The sequence below is a fragment of the Coturnix japonica genome, chromosome 3 (assembly GCF_001577835.2).
Source record: "Coturnix japonica isolate 7356 chromosome 3, Coturnix japonica 2.1, whole genome shotgun sequence".
In the NCBI taxonomy this organism is placed as follows: domain Eukaryota; kingdom Metazoa; phylum Chordata; class Aves; order Galliformes; family Phasianidae; genus Coturnix; species Coturnix japonica.
This window is the reverse complement of record NC_029518.1, coordinates 57,014,138-57,032,884: the sequence shown is the minus strand read 5'-3', so window position 1 is coordinate 57,032,884 and position 18,747 is coordinate 57,014,138. Positions and strand designations below refer to the sequence as shown.

The following is an 18,747-nucleotide window of genomic DNA, read 5'->3' as shown; positions in this document are numbered from 1 at the left end:
CTATTCTATGGACAATGCAGATTCCAAAACATTTTTTCTTCTGTAGAATTATGAATGTTATCTTAACTTTAAGAGACAGTGTAGAAAAAAAACTGCTTTGTAGAATAAAGCATTTCACTGAGAAAACATACCTGCTCAGGTCTAATTACTTTTTCAAAGTTTCAAGCTTATCCAGCAAATAAGTAAATGATATATGTATATTTCATTGCACTCTTTATACGCATATATAAATTCTGCTTAATGTGTGTGTGTGTGTGTATGTATATTTATATATGTGTATAAAGAGTGCAATGAAATATACATATATCGTTTACTTATTTGCTGGCTAAGCTTGAAACTTATCTCTAGCATTTAACACACTCCTCTTCCTCTGCCACAGTCCGGAAAGGTTCTAACAAGCAGGAAAGATTTTGATACCTAGCTTTCCCTTCTCATTTAGTTTTAGCAAGTCCTTTCCCTAAATATAACCTATATTTAAAGAGGATTTTTCCTACCTATAGCTTAAGGGGTTAGAAAGACTGTGTATAATACATCTTCAAAAATAATATCTCTTCCATTAAAGTGTAAATGTTATTTATGATAAGGAACATTAAACACACGCAAGCTCAATGAATACAGTTGTGGATTAATACCAATGGTCAGCAAATCACCACACAACTGTTCTCTCACTCCCCCTTTCCTCAATAGGAAAACAAACAAACAAAAACAACAACAACAACAAATATGATGAAATACTTTGTGGGCTGAGATAAGAACAGGATGTCACTCAACAATTACTTCCAGGCCATTAGAAAAGGACTAGGTGCAGGAAAGTCTAATGCTGTTTATTGCCTATTGTTAGCAGAGTAGAACAGCGAGGAATAAAAAGAATCTTCTTCTCACCTATCTTCTTCTATTTCCTCCTCTTGAGCAGGGCATGGCAACAGGGGCTGTGAATAGTCCATAACACATCATTTGTGCCACTCCTCCATGGTCATTCCCTACCCCTGCTCTAGCATGGGGTCACTCCTGTGGAATGCTGTCCCTCCCAAACAGATCCCATGTGGTGTTTCCATGGGCTGCAGCTCCTCTAGCACTGTTCCAATACAGCTCCATATCACAAGGTCCATCCTCAAGGATGTCGCTGCTCCAGCATGGGGCCCCACGGGTGGCATTTGCCTGAGCCCTCCTGCCCCACCACAAGCTCCTCTCTATGGGCTGCAACTTTGGCCCAGGGCCTGCACCCATGGGGACTCTCCCTAGGCTGTGGCCTCCTTCAAGCCACATCCACTGCTGCACTGTGGGCTGCATGTGGAGATCTGCTCCACACAGTGTCCATGGGCTGCAGGGAACTGCTCCACTATGGGCCTCTCCACGGGCTGCAGGCAACTTCTGCTCCACACTTGGAGCACTTTCTTCCCTCCTTCTGCACTGACCTTGCTGTCTTCAGGGCTGATTTGCTCTTATTTTCTCATTCCTCTCTCCCATCTGCTATTGTGCAACAGTTTTTCCCTTTCTTTAATCTGCTCATTGCTCATTCTGGGTCAGCAGCCTGACACTTCTGGAGCTGGCTTTGATTTGACATGGGGTAGCTGCTGGACTCTACTAAGAGGCTGCTCCTGCAGCCACGCCCCCCACTACCAAAACCATGTCATATAAACCCAATATACATACCAACAGACGTAAGTACATTTCATGAATGTTTCCCTTTTTCTGACAGAAATTTAAATATTTGCACTTGTTAATTTGCTACAGAATTTTCAGCAAGTTCCTAATATACCTCTTATATTTTAGGCAGTCTTCTACAGCAGTATAAGGATACAAAACACACTAGGACACTATGAAAAGATTCCAACAAATTAAATGCAGTGTCATTAAAATGAAATTTTAGTGACAGTAGTGTATAAAAGCAAAAGAAAACATCCCTGAAGATAAACACTGCAAAAAGAAGCAGAAAGGAATAATGGTCTGGTTACTGAAGTATTAAGTAATGACAAATTCCCTTGCTCTTACAAAGAACTGAACTTATTTTCTACTCCAATAACAAACAAAACAAATCAGAAAACACAAAGATCAACACAAGCTAAAGAAGCCTGGCCATGCAAAAAGTCACATATTCTCTCAATCCTTTGTCAACATCTGCAAAAAAAGCAATGCAAGCTACTTTATAAAATTCTTAAGCTTCACTGGAAAGAAAATTCACGTCTGTTAATACTGTATTGTACTCCAGATAGACATAAAATGAGCTGAAGCCCTCTAATCAATACCTCACCCCCCATTCTATACAAGACATATTGCCAAGTGAAATATGTATAGTAAATACAACTCCTTCTCTTTTCCAGTTGTTTAAGAATAGAGACAATTAAACTAAACATAGGCTATGCAGTCTACTACATAGTTTCTGCTTGAATGTAATGTAGGCTTTTAAAGAAAAGAAGTGTTAAGGAAGATATACATTATGTGAAGGTGTATCTGCCAAGAAATGCACGTTTCAACATCAGCTACAGCCTCCTGGGACACTCAGCAGATAACACACCAATTAGGTAGGCAAACACAGGAGTACAAGACCAGCTATGCATGCCTTCCTAATTTGTTATGCAAAAAATTAGATACGTGAATTAGAGAGTCAAACTAATCAGATGACTTCAAGCACGCTTATTATCACAACTAAGAACACATAGGAGTTGATCAAAAAGGGCAGATAATTCCACTGTGACAAAAGGACAGACTCGCAAATGTAATCATTCACAGCCCTCTAATGAACATTTAGATGTTTTTTTCTACATACAGGTAAGAATCAACTGTTTCTTCAGACTAGTTAAGCATATATTAGTCACTACAACCCAATGTCCTTGGGCTGGGCAAGGCACAGAATAATTGCCAGCATCATCCAATTAAAGCCCCTTTTTGGTTCTGGAATATTAACCTCTAACAATCAAGACACAACCATCACAAATCACAATTAGCTCCAGGCAACTTGCTAAGATAGTTAAATCTTGAGAAGCATACTGCAGCACCAACAACAGTAAAAAAGATTTAGTGACAGATGTACAAATTCTGCAATCTGCCTCCTGGTGAGAAAGAAACACATTTAACTTCTAATCATCTTACTAGAATATGGTTGACACATCTGCTATATGATTAGACCTCACTGCAAGAAAAACAAGACAGGCCAAAGAACTACTCCAAGTTATTCTCTAGTAACTGGGCTGCTTCTCATTGATTTTATTTTTTTTTTCTTTAGCTAACATGTTTGCACTGACTTTCTTTGTGGGTATATGGACTTCGAAGCAAGGCATGAACAACTTCTCAGAGCTGAGCAACTGACTTAACATTCAGTAGGTAACATTAGTTTGCCATTGGCAAAACAAACAAAAGCACATAGCAAAATATTAAGTTCAAAGTGTCCAAAACCCAAAAAAGGTAAAAAATTTTTCTGATTAATTATAAAAATGACTGTTTTTAAAGCATTATATAATATCTCAGGATGTAATTTCCTATTATTTTTTTTTTTTGAGAGTTAAGAAAAATTTTGAATATAACAGACTTTATATAACTTTCAGAAATAGCACATTGTCTTTTAGTAAATTTGACAAGACATCTTTGTTTCTGACTTTCTAAATTCTCATATTATTGGAAGGCAGTTCTTTCAGAAGACTTAGGTGAAGTTTATATCCTGAAATAAATCATCAAATTTTGTGTAGAATACTTTCTACCTTAGTTTTAGGAACTCAGACTCGAACCTGTCTTTTAGAATTTTGATAGTATGAATAAAACACTGCTGTTAACTTAAATATTCTCGAACATACCTCAATTTGCTTACCAACAGAATTCATGGAAAAACAATAGTGCTTGCTCTCAGTTTCACTTTTTCAGCTTTTCATCATTCTTTTGGAGAGGCCAGCGTCAAACTACAAGTTACCTACACTAAGATAAATAATTCATCATACTTATTTTCACGGCACTCAGTGTAATATATATATAATAGCCCATGACGTAGAGCACAAAAAAGCCTTGGACAGCTGTAGTTTTATAAGTCGAATCTCTACAGAGATTATAGGTTTTCATAACAGTAGACAAAATTTATTCACCCCTGACGTCACTGGAAGTAAAACTAAAATAAGGAGACGGTCCTGAGCTCAGCACCGCGGACAACAACAGGCTGGCTGACTGAGCCGAGCCTTGCGTTCAGCACCGCGGACAGTAACAGGCTGGTCAGCCACGCCTCCGCGAAACCTCGACCAAGGGATGGTTCCAGTCAGGAGACAGGCTGAATCACACGAGCTATCAAGTTTCCAAGAGAAGCACGTAAAGGCTCAGACTTCACTAAAATATCTATATCTATATTATAAGTCTCTAATATTCTTCAATAAAATCAGTTACTGTAGATCAGCTTGAGACTACTCTGAATTATTTGACAAGCTACTGGTTTTTATGCTTTCCGGACAAGAAAACATTCTTTCAACACACTTAAACAACTGTTACCCTTTTCTGTAAGAGCCTGAAAGAATTCCTTTTCCATGCTTGAGAACAGAAGAGGCTGAAGAATTACTAGCAAATCTAGATCCCAACACAACATGTCAGTCAGGACTCTGATAAGATTTTAAGAGGCCACGTACACCAAAACCTGATGCGGGTACATCTATGATCAGCATTTCACTTTTTTTTTTTAATATTGTCTAGTAAGAGGACATGTTATTAGTGCTTCCAACTTTGCCATGCTAAGTTTTCTGAAAGCAGAAAATTAACTTTCTCAGATGACTGAACATAGGCCCATTAGAAATACACACACATACACAAACACATGTGGGTACTTACATATAAAATAATTCGCATTAAATAAAAAGGTTTATTTTATTAAACAGGTATCTGTAAAGAATAATATGAAGTTCGGAATGTAGCAGCTGTAAGCTGATATTCTAGAAGAAATGGTAAATACAAACCAGTAGAAATTAAGCTAGCTTTAGGCTTTGCACTTACAAAGAATATGCAATACAGAAAATGGCAAGGCCTGCCTGAACATGAATGCAGTACAATGTTATGCTTTAGATATCCAGAGGTGAGGCACAACATACCCAATACACCAAATTATGAATGCTCTACGCTGTTTTGTAGAGATACACACAAAAAAGTATGAAGCAGAGCATGAAACTAAATGCAAGACTGGAATCCAAGAAGTAGAGAGAATGGACACAATGGACACAGTGTTGTTTCCAGATCAGCTCAAAGAGCACACAAGCTGATCTTAGTGAAGGATTCTAGTCTCTATTAGGGCCCAATTTTTGCAGTTAAATCTATGTAACATCTACCTCAGCATAAAACAAAAATTAGGAAGGGAAAAAAAAAAAAAAAAAAAAAAAAGACGAAAAGACTTGCATGCCACAGGAACTTAATTGACTATAAATAAATGCTACAAAGTCTGATCCAGTCTGGCCAAAGTAGTGAACAACTCAAACAAAATAATATCTCAAAATTTTCAAATTACGTTTGGCCACTCAGTGGCACAACATAAACGTGTATCCATTCATATATACACGATTTACATAATTTTAAAATAAGTGATGTAAGTAGTATGTATTGCAACACTGGCAATACAGGTTCACATTGGGAAGAAACACATGAGTAGCTTAGAAGCACAACTCAGATTATTACCATAAGATATAAACAAAAGGGCTTTTTTGAAAGGAAGCCTACGTTTATTAATACAGAGCACAGAAAAATAAAAGCAACAAACCTATTTCAAGTTCTTTTATCTATTCTTCATTACTAGAATAATTTATCACCATTTTCATTTCTCAAATTTTAAAACAACAAAGAGTCATAAGAAATTACTGCAGTACATTTCAGTACAAGCTATCCAAACACATTAGCTTTCATACTGGAAAATATTAGATCTGAGAAGGCAGTCCCAGACATACCCTTTGCTAAAAGTTACAGCTTTCACTCACATCAAGAGCAAAACCATCATTCAATTAATAATCTCTGGATTACAGCACACCTGTTTTCTAAAAACATAGTTCAGATTTCTAGAAATTCAATTAAAGGAAACTGGCTGGAATCATTTCTTTCATCTTAATAAAGGAAAATAAAAATACATGTATTTATTTTTTGTCATCACATCATACTTCTTATATTAGCTAAAAGGTTGTGTTTCATTTAGCAAGAGCATCTTGAACAGAAAGGACTTTGCCAACTTTTTAACAATGGCTATTTGTAAGTTGCCATTTTGAACCTAACCAAGCCACAAGCAAAGTAAAAGGTTGTTCTGTACAAGCTTCTATAGGTAGTTAAAAAAACAGTTAAAGAAACAAAGAAACAAAAACAGATAAAGCATTAAATAGGGTAAGATGGTTAACTACTTCAGTCTACCTTTGTTTCTTCTAGTTATTTCTGGAACGTAGTGCCTTTGGTTATTGCTATGACACTGATGATATCACAGAAGAGTACACAAATCTTGCTTACCACTGCCAGCCTTGTACGAGCCAAGAGACACACACATCTAATTTCATAGCACTACACAGAGATTTTACTGATAAATTAGTCTACAAAATAAAATAAAAATCTAGCAATTAAGACAATGAACCTTCCCTCGCCTCCTTGTTGTCAGCTCCAAAGAGTGAAGTTTTTTGTGTAGGTTCTTCACAAGAGACTTGGAGACCACCAAGTTTCCCCCCATATTAATAAATAAATAAATATATAAGGTATCGCTGCACCAATGGAATTGCTTTGAAGCAACCTTAAGTCCTTCAACAAGAAGTCTGATGTTAAAGCTAATACCTTCTGCTTTTATAAGTCCGAAGAAGAATTCTTACAGTTCCATCTTTGTTCTTAAACCATCACAGCTACAGAGAAACTTCTCCTTTGTGAATAACTTTTGCTAAGACCAAAACTACTGCAGACTACGAGGCCAACGTCAGAAAACAATGTGAAGAGTTAGAAAGGGGAGGTGGAGAAACTATTAGCAGGACTTAAAAAGAAAAATCTTAAGACATCTGCTTCAGAAATATAATCTCTGTTGCAGTTAAAACAACAAAACATCTCTTCCCACATTACCAGCTGGAAATGTACAGAAAAAATTTTGAAAATCAAATCTGTAGTCAATCACGGCCTTTTTGAAATTTCAGTCTTTTTCATGCAATGCTGGAGCTATATGCAAACACTGGCCTACTGCCAACGTTAACAAACATTGGAGAGATGACATAAGGTTGCTTAAAAAAAAAAAAGAAAAATGAGTCTTTTGAAAACTGTTACTGGCATCAGCTACCACATGATGACAGCTAAAGTCAAAACAGTTCTAGAGGCTCTTTTAGATTCTCATTACTTCTCTATTTTTAAGGGCTCTTCTTTTAAATTCCCATATAACCCTATATATAATGAAGCCTATGTGAGAGCTGTAGCTATTTTGTTTATTGAGGTTGAATATTTTCAAATAAAAACTGACAAAGTTTCACTAGAAATACAACATTTTAAGTATTCTCATTAATAAGCTAAACTCTATAGCTACTGCCATAGTGCTGCATTCTGTGATAGCTGAGGGAGGGAGATGTCTATCTTTTCAGGCCAAAAAGTTCACAAAATAAGAAGCACAAACATGAATTAAAGATTATCAGATTTGTTGTTTATTCTTTGAAGTAAATATATGAGGACTGTTTTGAAAGTAATGCCTCCCATTTTGTTATGTTGGCCCACAACATCAGAGGTGGATGCTGATGGTACAGCAGTAGAGGTTGAACCTTCCAACCAAGATTCCATTACATTTTGTTGCTGTATAACAGGTGGGCAGTCTGACAAATCAGCATCTTACACAGAAGAGAATATAAAGGAAGGGTGTGTCCTACCTACTGAAACAAATGCACCCACTGACATTTGTCAAAACTCATTGTATGTTTATGGAGACACAACAGTGGAGGTAAGTACAGTGAGGTGGAGGGTGGTGGATTTCAGCAGTGACAACAGTGATGTGAAAGATGAGCTATGTTCCAAATGACCATGAACAGCTGTCATATTACAATTTGAAGAGTGACTCAATCAGCTCACCTGCACAAATCAGTGGGTTACAGTCAGAGAACTGCATATGGAGCCAAATAACTGCTTCAATGCATTGGAAACTATGGTAGCAAAATTGGAATATCACAAAGTTTGTGACAAATTCTCACACAGAAGCAGCAAGAATGCTATATGCAAGTTTTCCAGGACCTACTGACACAATAGGTGACCGAAGTTGACAGTTTCCTGGATCATATCATTAACAGTGATGAGATTGGTGACACCACTATGAGTCCAGTTCAAAATGGCAGCTCATGGAATGATGTATGAATTGAAGAAGAAACTGAAGATGCAGCCCTCAGTGAGAGAAGTGATACACAATGTGTTTTGAGATAGGAAAGATCCTTTCAGACTTCCTGGAACCCAGACAAATGATCAACCCTGAACGCTACATCATGACGCAGACTAAGCTGAAGGCTTGAACTTCCATAGTAAGGCCAGAGAAGACAACCTTTCTCTTAGTACATGATAGTGCCAACCAGTTTGAAGACTGTGAAACACTCTGCCAGTCTTGACTGCACTGTCCTCCTACACTCTGTGCACAGTTTGTATTTGGTGCCTCCTGACTTCCATCTGTTTGGGCCAATGAAAGATGGAGCGCACAGGCAATATTTTCCCAGCATTTACGATATCATAGCAGCTGTGAAAGAGTGGGTCATCACTGCTGGTGAAGATTTCTACAAGCACAGCATGCAGACTCTTTTTCCATTGCTGGTGAAAATGCACAGCTAATGGTGGTGACTATGTTGAAAAACAGTGTTTTGTAGCTGAGAATTTGCTCTGTCAAATAGTGTTATTTTGCTCTTTGCATCTGTTACAGCTTCCAGGGAAACAAATAGCAGACGTTTGGAGTAACCTACATACTACTACATGGCCAAGAAAAATGTTTTGCTAAGAATATCTTCTCTTTAAACCAGGAAAATGAAGGAGAAAACAAAGAAGAAAACTACTTTCCAGATTTATACAAGAAGCTGATGGCAGAATTAGAACTCTAGTTTCAAGAGTCCCAGAATCTAGTTTGTTTACTATTTTATCTTTTTTTGGAAGCATCCCAGTATTTATCTATCCTGCTCTAGGCATGTAGCAAGGAAAAACATCTCTTTTTCTGATTTATTTTTCTTGTCATGAAATTGACCAGCCTAATAGAAACAGTAATCACTGTAGTGCACCTGCATGGCACTTATAGACTCCTCCATAGACTCTTCCTTCAATTCATCTAAAACTTCTGCAACTAGGATCTAGGAAATTTCCACAACCAACTCAACATTCAAGATTCTTGCCACATAATACCAGAGTGGATCATCTAAATTATTTCATTAATGTCCATAATTTATGTTGACATCACAAAGCTTGCAGAACAGATTTTGTACACAAATTTAAGATGCGAATTTCTCAACTACAAGTGCTTAAGCTAAAAGCTACAGCATAAGAACTGTGTGCATGTGGGGGGGAAGCACCAAAATAAGCCAGCAAGACCCTTGAACTTGTACTCTTCAAGTAATCGTGAAAACAAAACCCGCCCTCCCATACTGACAGTACCAAAGCAGCAACTTAATTTTCTGTTTCCTATTCCAGTTGTCTTATGCAAAGTAATAAAAAATACATATGCATATTTTCATCTGCAGCAAGCATAATACAACACTGCATTAGCACTTCAGCACATAGTAGTACAAACACATATATGCAATCTCATAATCATGGCTTACTTCTTTTTGGCTTTAATCTTTGGTGTCAGATGCTACTTTATCCCCGTACTGGTACACAAATCTTTCAAAACGTCTAAAATAAGGAGCTTATCCTGAAGAAGAGGTCCTAAAATTGCTCCAGTTACAATTTCCGCAGTTTTTAAGCATGACATGAGCATCATGTTATTTTTTTTAAACCGCATTTCTAACTACTGACATGTTTTACCTTCTCCTGTGAGTTAAACATATTAAAGTTACATCGAGTTATATTTTTTTCAAGAGTTAAAACACAGTAAAGCATTTCAGAAGCATGCTCAGTGAAACAGGATTGCATTTTATTTTGCCTCACTCTAAGTTACTGAGTAAAACTAAGCATTAAAACCAAAATTCACTTCTTTATTTATATTCCCATTTAGTTTCAACCAAAACATTAGATTCTCTTTGAGTAATGTGAAAATATAACATAGAATTACTAACTTTGAAATTTTACATTCCCTTCATGAATGACCTCAATTTCCCACAGGGAAAGCATTCTCTTCTGCTACTGCTGACAGCTCATAGTAACAGCTATACATGGATTGGAAAAAGTACTAAGTCGTATTTCTTTTCTCAGAAGATACAAGCTGCCCAGTTAACTATGCCCCCCTATGTATTTATATTTCCTTTTCAGTACACTGTGTCAGTGGTTTTGTTTTGATCAGATAAAATACCTGATTCCAGTTCTGAATCCACTGAGACTTGATAGATCTTCAAGACAGTTTCAGAGAAAAGTATGAAGATGAAAATAAATCAACCAACAAGACGAGAGGATGAGAGGGGAGGAACAGCTGGAAGGCACAAGATTTTATATAAAGATATTACACAAGCTGATGTACATGTGATGGCATACTTATTAAGAAGTCCCTAGAGTACTTGAAAGTAACTCTATACATACAAAAAGTAAGCACCTGACAGAGCCAGAACAGCAGTATTTGGCCAAAAGACCTTCACAGAAGTACTCTTACATCTTGTTTTTTAATTCATCATTCAATTTGGATGACTTATTTCCACAAATCTGTTACAAAGTAAAGTTAACTCTTCTGACAGTTAACTTCTGTTTATAGAAATTAAGTATCATATTTATTTTTTTTCCCCTGCAGCTGGATTCCCTTCATAGGCTTCACATCCCAGAGAAGGTAGGAAACTTCATCATGGTAAAATATAATCCTAAAGCTTTTTTCTTTTTCTTCCTCTCTCTCTTCTAAGCTTCCCTCTCTGAAAGGTCAAGTAACAAGCAGAAACACCAGGCTAGAACTCTCCAACTGGAAAACAGTCAAAATCTGCACCCCTGTCTCAGTGAAGTTAATGCTTAGGAATACTTTTAAATGTCATCTTTAAATTCTTTATTTTGCTGTTGCATTAGGTACAAAAGGAATGTTTTCGTTATGCAGCCTATTTTAACTCCAAAAATATGGTTCTTTAGCCCAGACCTTCGGTTCATGAAGATCAGCAAAAGTCACAAGTTTTCCCCCTAAACTTTAAAAACAGAGCACAAACACAGAAAGTAAAGACTAACTGGACTCTGCAAGTCAAGTAAACAAATGAGATTCCAATCCTGCAAAAGCCTAATCCACCTGTAAGATCCCCATACAATCACAGCTAATTCACAGTTATTTAAACACATAACCAGAAAGCCACTTGTAGCTTCTATTTGCAGCATTCTGAAACATTCAGGAGGGCACGCATGCACAAAATCTTTAGAATACTAAAAGAACTCTATTACAGATCATAATAGATCTTATGAATGAGGCACAGTACTTACTTCCACTCCCTTCAAGCCTTCCAGTACAAAAATTCAAAGTATTCCAGCACTATGCCTTTCTATCCCCATTTAACTCACACTTTTCTCAAGCCATCTGACACACGCTAACAAAAGACAGCACACATGTCTAGTGAAGTGGAATTCATGGGTATACACACACATGGTTTCACCACAGAAATGGAACTCTGTTTCTAAAATCAGCTAAAAACTACTGGGTAATTCCTAGAGAAAGAAAGGGAAAGATATCAGAGGGCATGTAGAAGTAAAAACTGTTATCTGAAAGTACTTGCATGTGTAACTGACCATAAGGTAAATCTAAAATACATTTATGCTCTCCAGGTACCTGCTGCACCTTTCAAGAAGCACAAGTCTGTAGTAATATCTTCAATATTTTGATTCACAATTGAAACCACAGCAATTCTTAAACTGATTTTAATTCTTGTTTTCTTCTTAAAACACTGAAATTTTCATTTGACTGAAGTTAATATATTAAGACACTGGGTTCTGAATTTAAAGCCAAGCCAAAATATGCCTCAGTCATCAGTTTTCCAATAACATAAGGTGCACAGTGCTCCACAGTAAACACTATTTCACTGATCTCTTCAGCTGTGCAGAAATATGTCTCCACTGGGTGACTGCCAGCATTCTTCATTCTCTCTGTTTGTAGTTCCATGTCACCTTCATCCATCTCAGCATACATTTGAAGAATGCTAGCAATCCCCCACAGTGCTTTTAAATATATCTTTATATGCTTTAACTATGTAATTATTGACAGTGGTTTCTTGTGTATTCTCAGTAAGAAATGCAATCTGCCCTTCACTTCTTAAACCATGGTATTCACTTATGTCTTGAGCATCATACAAGGGAGATAACACCACCACAGTGTTTCTTTCTTTCATTTTTAAGTTATTCTAAATAAAATCTTAGTTACAATCAGGTCTGAATTGTGGGGCCCACCAGTCTTAATAATATGCTTTTAAAACATTGTTTGACTACAGACTTTAACAAAGATACAATGTATTTCCTATACTGGAAATGGCCTTAGGGAAACCGGTAAGTCGGTAATACAGGGTTCAAGGTATGGTCACACTTCATGCCATCTAAGGATGACTTCACTAATCACCTTAAATGGGAGCACCGCTCTTCAGCAAAAGGACAGGAAGCATCACCCGAAATTACGTATTTAACAAGACTCGGAGAATAGGTTATCAAAGAGCTAGAAAACACAGTCATTATTTTCATAAATAAATAGCAAACATCAGCCTACCAATAAAGGTCTGACCGCGCCAATCTGAGCCCACACACAGCTGATGGAAGGCGATGCCGCTTGGCTGCCGTCAGCCTCCCCTCCCCAGCTCCCAGCGCCCGGCCAGGGGCAGCTGGCAGGGCAGGGCAGGGCAGGGCAGGGCAGGGCAGGGCAGGGCAGCCGCGCTTCGCCAGGCCCGACCTCTCGGGTGCGAGCCCAGCCGCATTAAGCCGCCGAGGAGCGGGCATCGCTCCGCTGGAAGAACCAAGCTCAGGAGATGACCTCTCTCCAGCGAGGCTGAGCCGAGGTGGCAAGACGAAGAGAGGGGCAGTGTCTCAACCCTTCACATGTGAAATGAACAAACGAGGAGGAGGGGGAAAGAAAAATAAGAAGGGGAAAACACCCGAGGCGGCAGAGGAGCCCGGCAGCCCGTCGCTGCCCGGAGGCGAGGACTCTCTCACCTTGGTGAGCTGGGCGATCTTCTTGCTCATTTTGAAGTGTAGGTCCGGGCTGTGCTCGGCTCCCAGTCCCGGCGGGGCAGAACCGGAGCCGAATTTCCCCGCTCCGGGCGCGGAGCCGCCGCCGTAGCCGTGCTGCTGCTGCCAGCTCATCCCCGGGGTCGCCATCTTCACCGCCGGCCCCCGCCGCCGCTCGGCATCCGCCGGCTCAGCCGCCGCCGGTTCAGCCGCGCCGAGGCCGCCAACCCCCGTCCGAGAGCTCCCCGGCCGCTGCCCGCAGCCCCTCAGCGGGCGGGGGGCTGCGGCATCAACCCCGCGGGGGGCCGCCGCGCTAAGGAGCACCGGCCTCTCCCCAGCGGCTCCTCCGTCCCTCCCGCCCGGCACCAGGCGGGGAGGCCGGCCGGCCCCGGGGCAGCCCGCCCGGCCGGGGAACGAGCGAGGGGGCCGGTGGCCGTTCCCGGCCGCCGGGCCGTTCCCAAGCTGTCGCCGCCGCGCTGTTTACGCCGCGTAGGCCGCGTCACTCGGCAGCCCCGCCCGCAGCCTGCCCGCCCCCCGTACCCGTCGCTCTGCTGCCCGCGGCACGATGCCGTTGGGCGATGCTCCGCTCTCGGGCCCTGCTGTAAACGGGCTCCGTCAGGTGTGGAAGGCGTGCACGGGTCTGGGTGTATATACCCCGTCGTGGCAGGTGTCGGGGTGCAGACACCGACCTCTAGAAGCTTCTCACAGCCCTGAAAATGCACTGGGGGTCATGCGGGGCTAGGGACGGCTGGGATGGCTCCTGGCTCACTACCATGCTGTGATAGGAAGAGACTTCGGGTTCACTCTTGTTGCCCCCTGGGTGTGTGAGGGAAGAAGAGTCATTTTCTCACAACAGGATGATCACAGAATCACAGAATTATCAAGGTTGGAAAAGACCTAGAAGACCATCTAGTCCAACCATTACCGATACTTCTCGGCTAAATCATATTCATCAACACAACATCCAAACGTTTCTTGAACACTCCCATGGTCGGTGACTCCACCACCTCCCTGGGCAGTGCATTCCAATGCCTGACTACCCTTTCCGAGAAGTAATACTTCCTAATGATAGACCTGCTTGAGTTGGAAGGGGCCTTTAAAGTCCACCTAGTCCATCCCTCCTGCAATTAACAGGGACACCTAAAGCTAGATCTGATTGCTTGGAGCCCAGTCCAGCCTGACCTTGAGTGCCTCTGTCCAGTAGTTGGAGTAGTTGGTTGGGAGGAGTAACATCTTAAAATCAAAATGAATTGAGTAAATCCAATGGCTGCACAATTAGGTTCCCACAGACGGCAGAGCAACCCAGCAGAGTGAGAGGGGAAAGCACTCTCTGGAGTTGACCAACCACTTTTCCTATGGGCACAGCCTCTGCAAACTGCAAATACAGACCGCTAATCTGATGGGATGAGTGCAGAACAAACATACCTGCCAGAAGGAATTCACAGCCAAATTTACTATAAGATTTCATGTGGAGATGACTGCTCTCTTCTTCCATTTCCATCCTGTGCACCTCAGGAGAACAGCCACCGTGTTTAACAATTTAATGTCTCTTTGCTAGACTCTGGCCTTAGGAGAACATAAATACATTAATGTGGTTGGACATGTTGGATTTCTAGATTAGCAGCCTCTACACTGATCTTTTCTGATCTTTTAAAAGTCCTTGATATTCTCTGTAGAGAACTTTTTTCCTTTTTTTTTTTTTCCTTTTTCCTCCTTTATTTTCTTCTTTTCATTCCCTCTGCTCTAAAAATCTCTTCTTTGCATGCATTCTTTGTAGGCAGGCAAAAATCAAAATGGTAAATGACTAAATCTCTCCATCTCAACAAGGATGAGGGGAAAAAGTATTACCTACAATGTGAAAATGTCAGAAATCAGTGGAAAGTGAGGCCAGCTTGAATGAGACCCTGAGCAGTCTAATCTTGTTCCTGGTATAGTGAGTGGTAACTCATGAGTCCGTGGCTGAGGAGCTGGAACTGGATGGTCATTGAGATCCCTTCCAACACAAGTGATTCTATGATTCTGTGATTCTATGGATAGTGAGGAATATGAGGAAGTCCAGATTACAGAGCAGTGTATCTCAGTTACAGAGATTCATGCTTATGTAGTGTGATAAATAACCAATTCAACGTGGATGGGCAGTGCAAGCCAGAGGCTGTGGTGCAAATGAGACAGGGCACTAAAAAGAATATACAATTAGGTGCTCCTACTTTCTCATTCAGGGTATTTGTGAGTGCAACTGAAATACTTAAGCTGAGGTCTGGTGTCTGCAATTTCCACACATCAGCATACCAGAAAAAAATTCAGAAAAAGGGTCAGAAGAGCTACGTAGTTTGGGAAAGGATTTGTATATTGAAAGACTCAGTAAACCCAACTGTTTGGGAGAGGGAGGAGTCTCAAAAGTGATTTAATCTCATTCTTTGGGTAGCTGCACTGTGTTGAGCCTGGAATTTGCATTGTTCAGAATATTCTGATGCTGTTTATTTTTTATTTTGTTTTTTCCATTCCGAAGTGGCCCATTCTGGCAACAGAGAACAAAGGACAGATGGTGCTTACCCAGGCAGTGATTCATACAGATGAAATGTAAGGGGTAGAAAGAATATTAGGAGCATCTGTATCAAATATGCATCCATAGACAACATCCATGAATAGAACAGACTGTTAGTTCAGTTTGATCAAATTAAAAAATAATTCAGCGACTAAGAATGATTTTCCATATGTAGGAAGGTCAAATTACTAATTAAAGCAGCAGACTGATTCCAAAGACTTGTTTTCAGTTAATGGTTTTGTCTGGCTGACTGCTTGACCTTAAGCAAGCTTCTTAACTCCTGTGCAAAAGATTACTCTCTTTGCTGTCCTTAGTAATGACTCTGCTATTAAGGTGTTTTGAATTTATCACAGTTTCTTCCAAGACAGTAAGCTTTACTGTTTTACTTTTAATTTTCTCCTGAGAAGTGTATTCATTTTCTGTGATTCATATTGCCTCCAAATTATTGTTTTGAACCATTGTCAAGTGTCTCATATCTGCTGCAATGAAACAGTTAAGAATGTTTAATTTCTGTCTGTCTCTCGTATCGGGTTGCCAAATATTACATTTTGTCTAGCTTTTAAATTCAGGAGGTGATTAAATATGTTATGCCTTTATTTTGCTTGTCTTCTAGTAGTAGTTTTTGTATTTAAAATGGTTGCAAGAGTTACTTTCCACCTTTTATGCCTTTAGCGCTCAGATGCTGACTGCTCAATCTTGTTTCCATTAATTAATTTCTACTTGTAGCATACAACCTGTTTTCTTCATGGTTACTGTTGAAAAGAGGGTTTATGCAGCAAAATAGCAGGGACTGTAGTGCTTTTATTCCCTTGGCGAGGTTTCACGTGTGTCAGTATATTAGGACATGTAAAGATCTCACAGGGTTTGGGCTGAGACCATGCAGAGACAAACAAGGAGACAGTGCTCTGGGTCTGCTGACAGGGGAGGAAAGCGATGGATGAAGCTGGGCTCTCTTAACATATATCACTGCCATGAAAGCTGTGGCAAGAAATCTTTAGCATCTCTGTCACCCACAGAAGAGAGTGACAAGACAATTTATTTCTATCCATTTTCTCTAAAAGTGTAGGTACTGTGTAGGAATGGTCTTCCATAGATGGAAGATTCTTAAGAATGAAAAATATTGTTAGTAAAACTATGCTTTTTAGATTGTACTTCTATATATCTGCCGTGTGTGTGTATATATGCATATGTATATATGTGTGTGTGTGCGTATATGTGTATATATATACACACACATATATACACATATATATGTATACATATAAATAGGTATAAATTATATGTGTATATATATACACATATATATGTACATGGAAGCATACATGGAAAACTTACCGTGACTTTATAGTTTTGCTTTCTCCATTGTAAAATCAACAACTCTGCCTATGTGAAAATCTACCTATGCTTTCTTTGTATTTTCCTGCATAACTATTTGTCTCCATCTTTGTGTTTGATACTCATACGTTTCAGTATGTGTGTCTCTTTCCTAAAATGACAAAATATTTACCATATTACCAGGACTTGCAGACTAGGGAAGAATTTCATTTAAGTTTTAACTGCTTACATTAATGAGGATTACAATTTGCTTTGTTTATCTCATCACAGCTATGACTAAGATAAATATGTGCAATCACTGTATGCTCAAGTTTCAAGCCAAAGGCATAGAACCCCCCCTCTCCTTTATAGACAGAAAGTGTTACAAAGACCAAGCTGGCTTTCTAATAATGTCTTTTGGCAATTCTAAAGATGTCAGAGCAGCTTTTACAGAAAGGACAATTAATAAGAGATTTGACCTAGTGGTATTTGCAAGTTTATTCTGTTTAATTTGTAAACTTCCAGCAATAACTCTAAACAGCGAATCTTCAACTCTTTTCCAAATATGTATAAATGCTTTTATCACAGTTCTCATTTTCATTTAATGGTTGAATTATGCAAGTATTTCACAACAAAATACTTAAAACATGGAGACTCTTCCAATAACAAAATAGACTTTTTAGACAATATTTTCTAGAAAGGTCAAAATAAACAAATAGACAATATAATTTGTTTCTACCTGAATGCTAAACCATCCATTTGTTATAGACACAATATGAATCCACATGTTTATTTATTTTTATTAAATGACAATTCACCATTAAAAAATAACATGAAATCTTAGCTGTCATTCCTACCTTTTCTAGTCCAAATAAACCTGTTGGAATATAACAGCTGACTAAATCCACAATGTCCTACTTTATCACATAAACCTCATTGCTAAGGTTGAGGTTAATCTATTGTGCTGAGTTATCTGTGTAAGAAATCGTATAAAGCAATTTCTTTTTTAAAGTCTGAAAGTAGCAAGGGAATCTTCTTTTAGCTGCATTAAATTCTGTAAAGAGGGGTAGATTTACTTTTCAATTTTCAAAGGTCAATAAATAGCCCAAATTGTTTTCTATGTTTGTGAACATAATAATAATGAATGTACAGGAGGATGGAGACAAAAAGCTCTAGTTTTGTAAACCTGGGCCCTCTAGGGGAGATTTGGTCTTTGTAGTGAAGAATAGGAGGCCAAAGAACTCTCATTTTGGATGAAGTCTGCTAGGCAGGGCCCACACGGGGTATTTCAAAGACTTTAAAGGAACAAGCATTTCCTCCTGCAACACCTGTATGAATCAAATTTGTTTTCCACTCCTTGAAATGCAGTAGACCAAACACCTATCTTAATGTTTTAAATTACTCCCTAGATTTGTACTACAGATAAGTTGAAGGATACAAAGAAAACTTTTTAAAATGTCTCTGTTCAATTTATTTCAATATAATTTCTCTGTTGTATGCATATTTCTGCACATGAAAGCACAATTTTATCAATATTTGTTAAATTTAGTATAGCTCTTATTATGTTGACTTTTCTACTGTAAATGAGGGATCCCATCTTGCTTTCTTCACTGGACTGTAAACTTAGCTGCCCATCATGCTGTTTTCCAAGGATG

General features: G+C 39.1%; 1 protein-coding gene across 9 annotated transcripts in view; it reads right to left on the bottom strand.

The window, feature by feature from the left end:
• FAM184A (family with sequence similarity 184 member A) overlaps positions 1-13,722 on the bottom strand; it is a 59,209-nt gene extending 45,487 nt beyond the window's left edge. For 4 of the 9 annotated variants that reach the window (XM_015858693.2, XM_015858688.2, XM_015858695.2 and 1 more), the window contains exon 1: positions 13,219-13,722. In XM_015858693.2, the coding sequence (XP_015714179.1) occupies positions 13,219-13,383 (165 nt within the window). In that variant the 5' untranslated portion in view covers positions 13,384-13,722. The remainder of the gene's footprint in view (positions 1-13,218) is intronic. The other 5 variants (XM_015858689.2, XM_015858694.2, XM_015858686.2 and 2 more) reach the window with 4 other exon arrangements.
• Between the last annotated feature and the right edge of the window lie 5,025 nt (positions 13,723-18,747).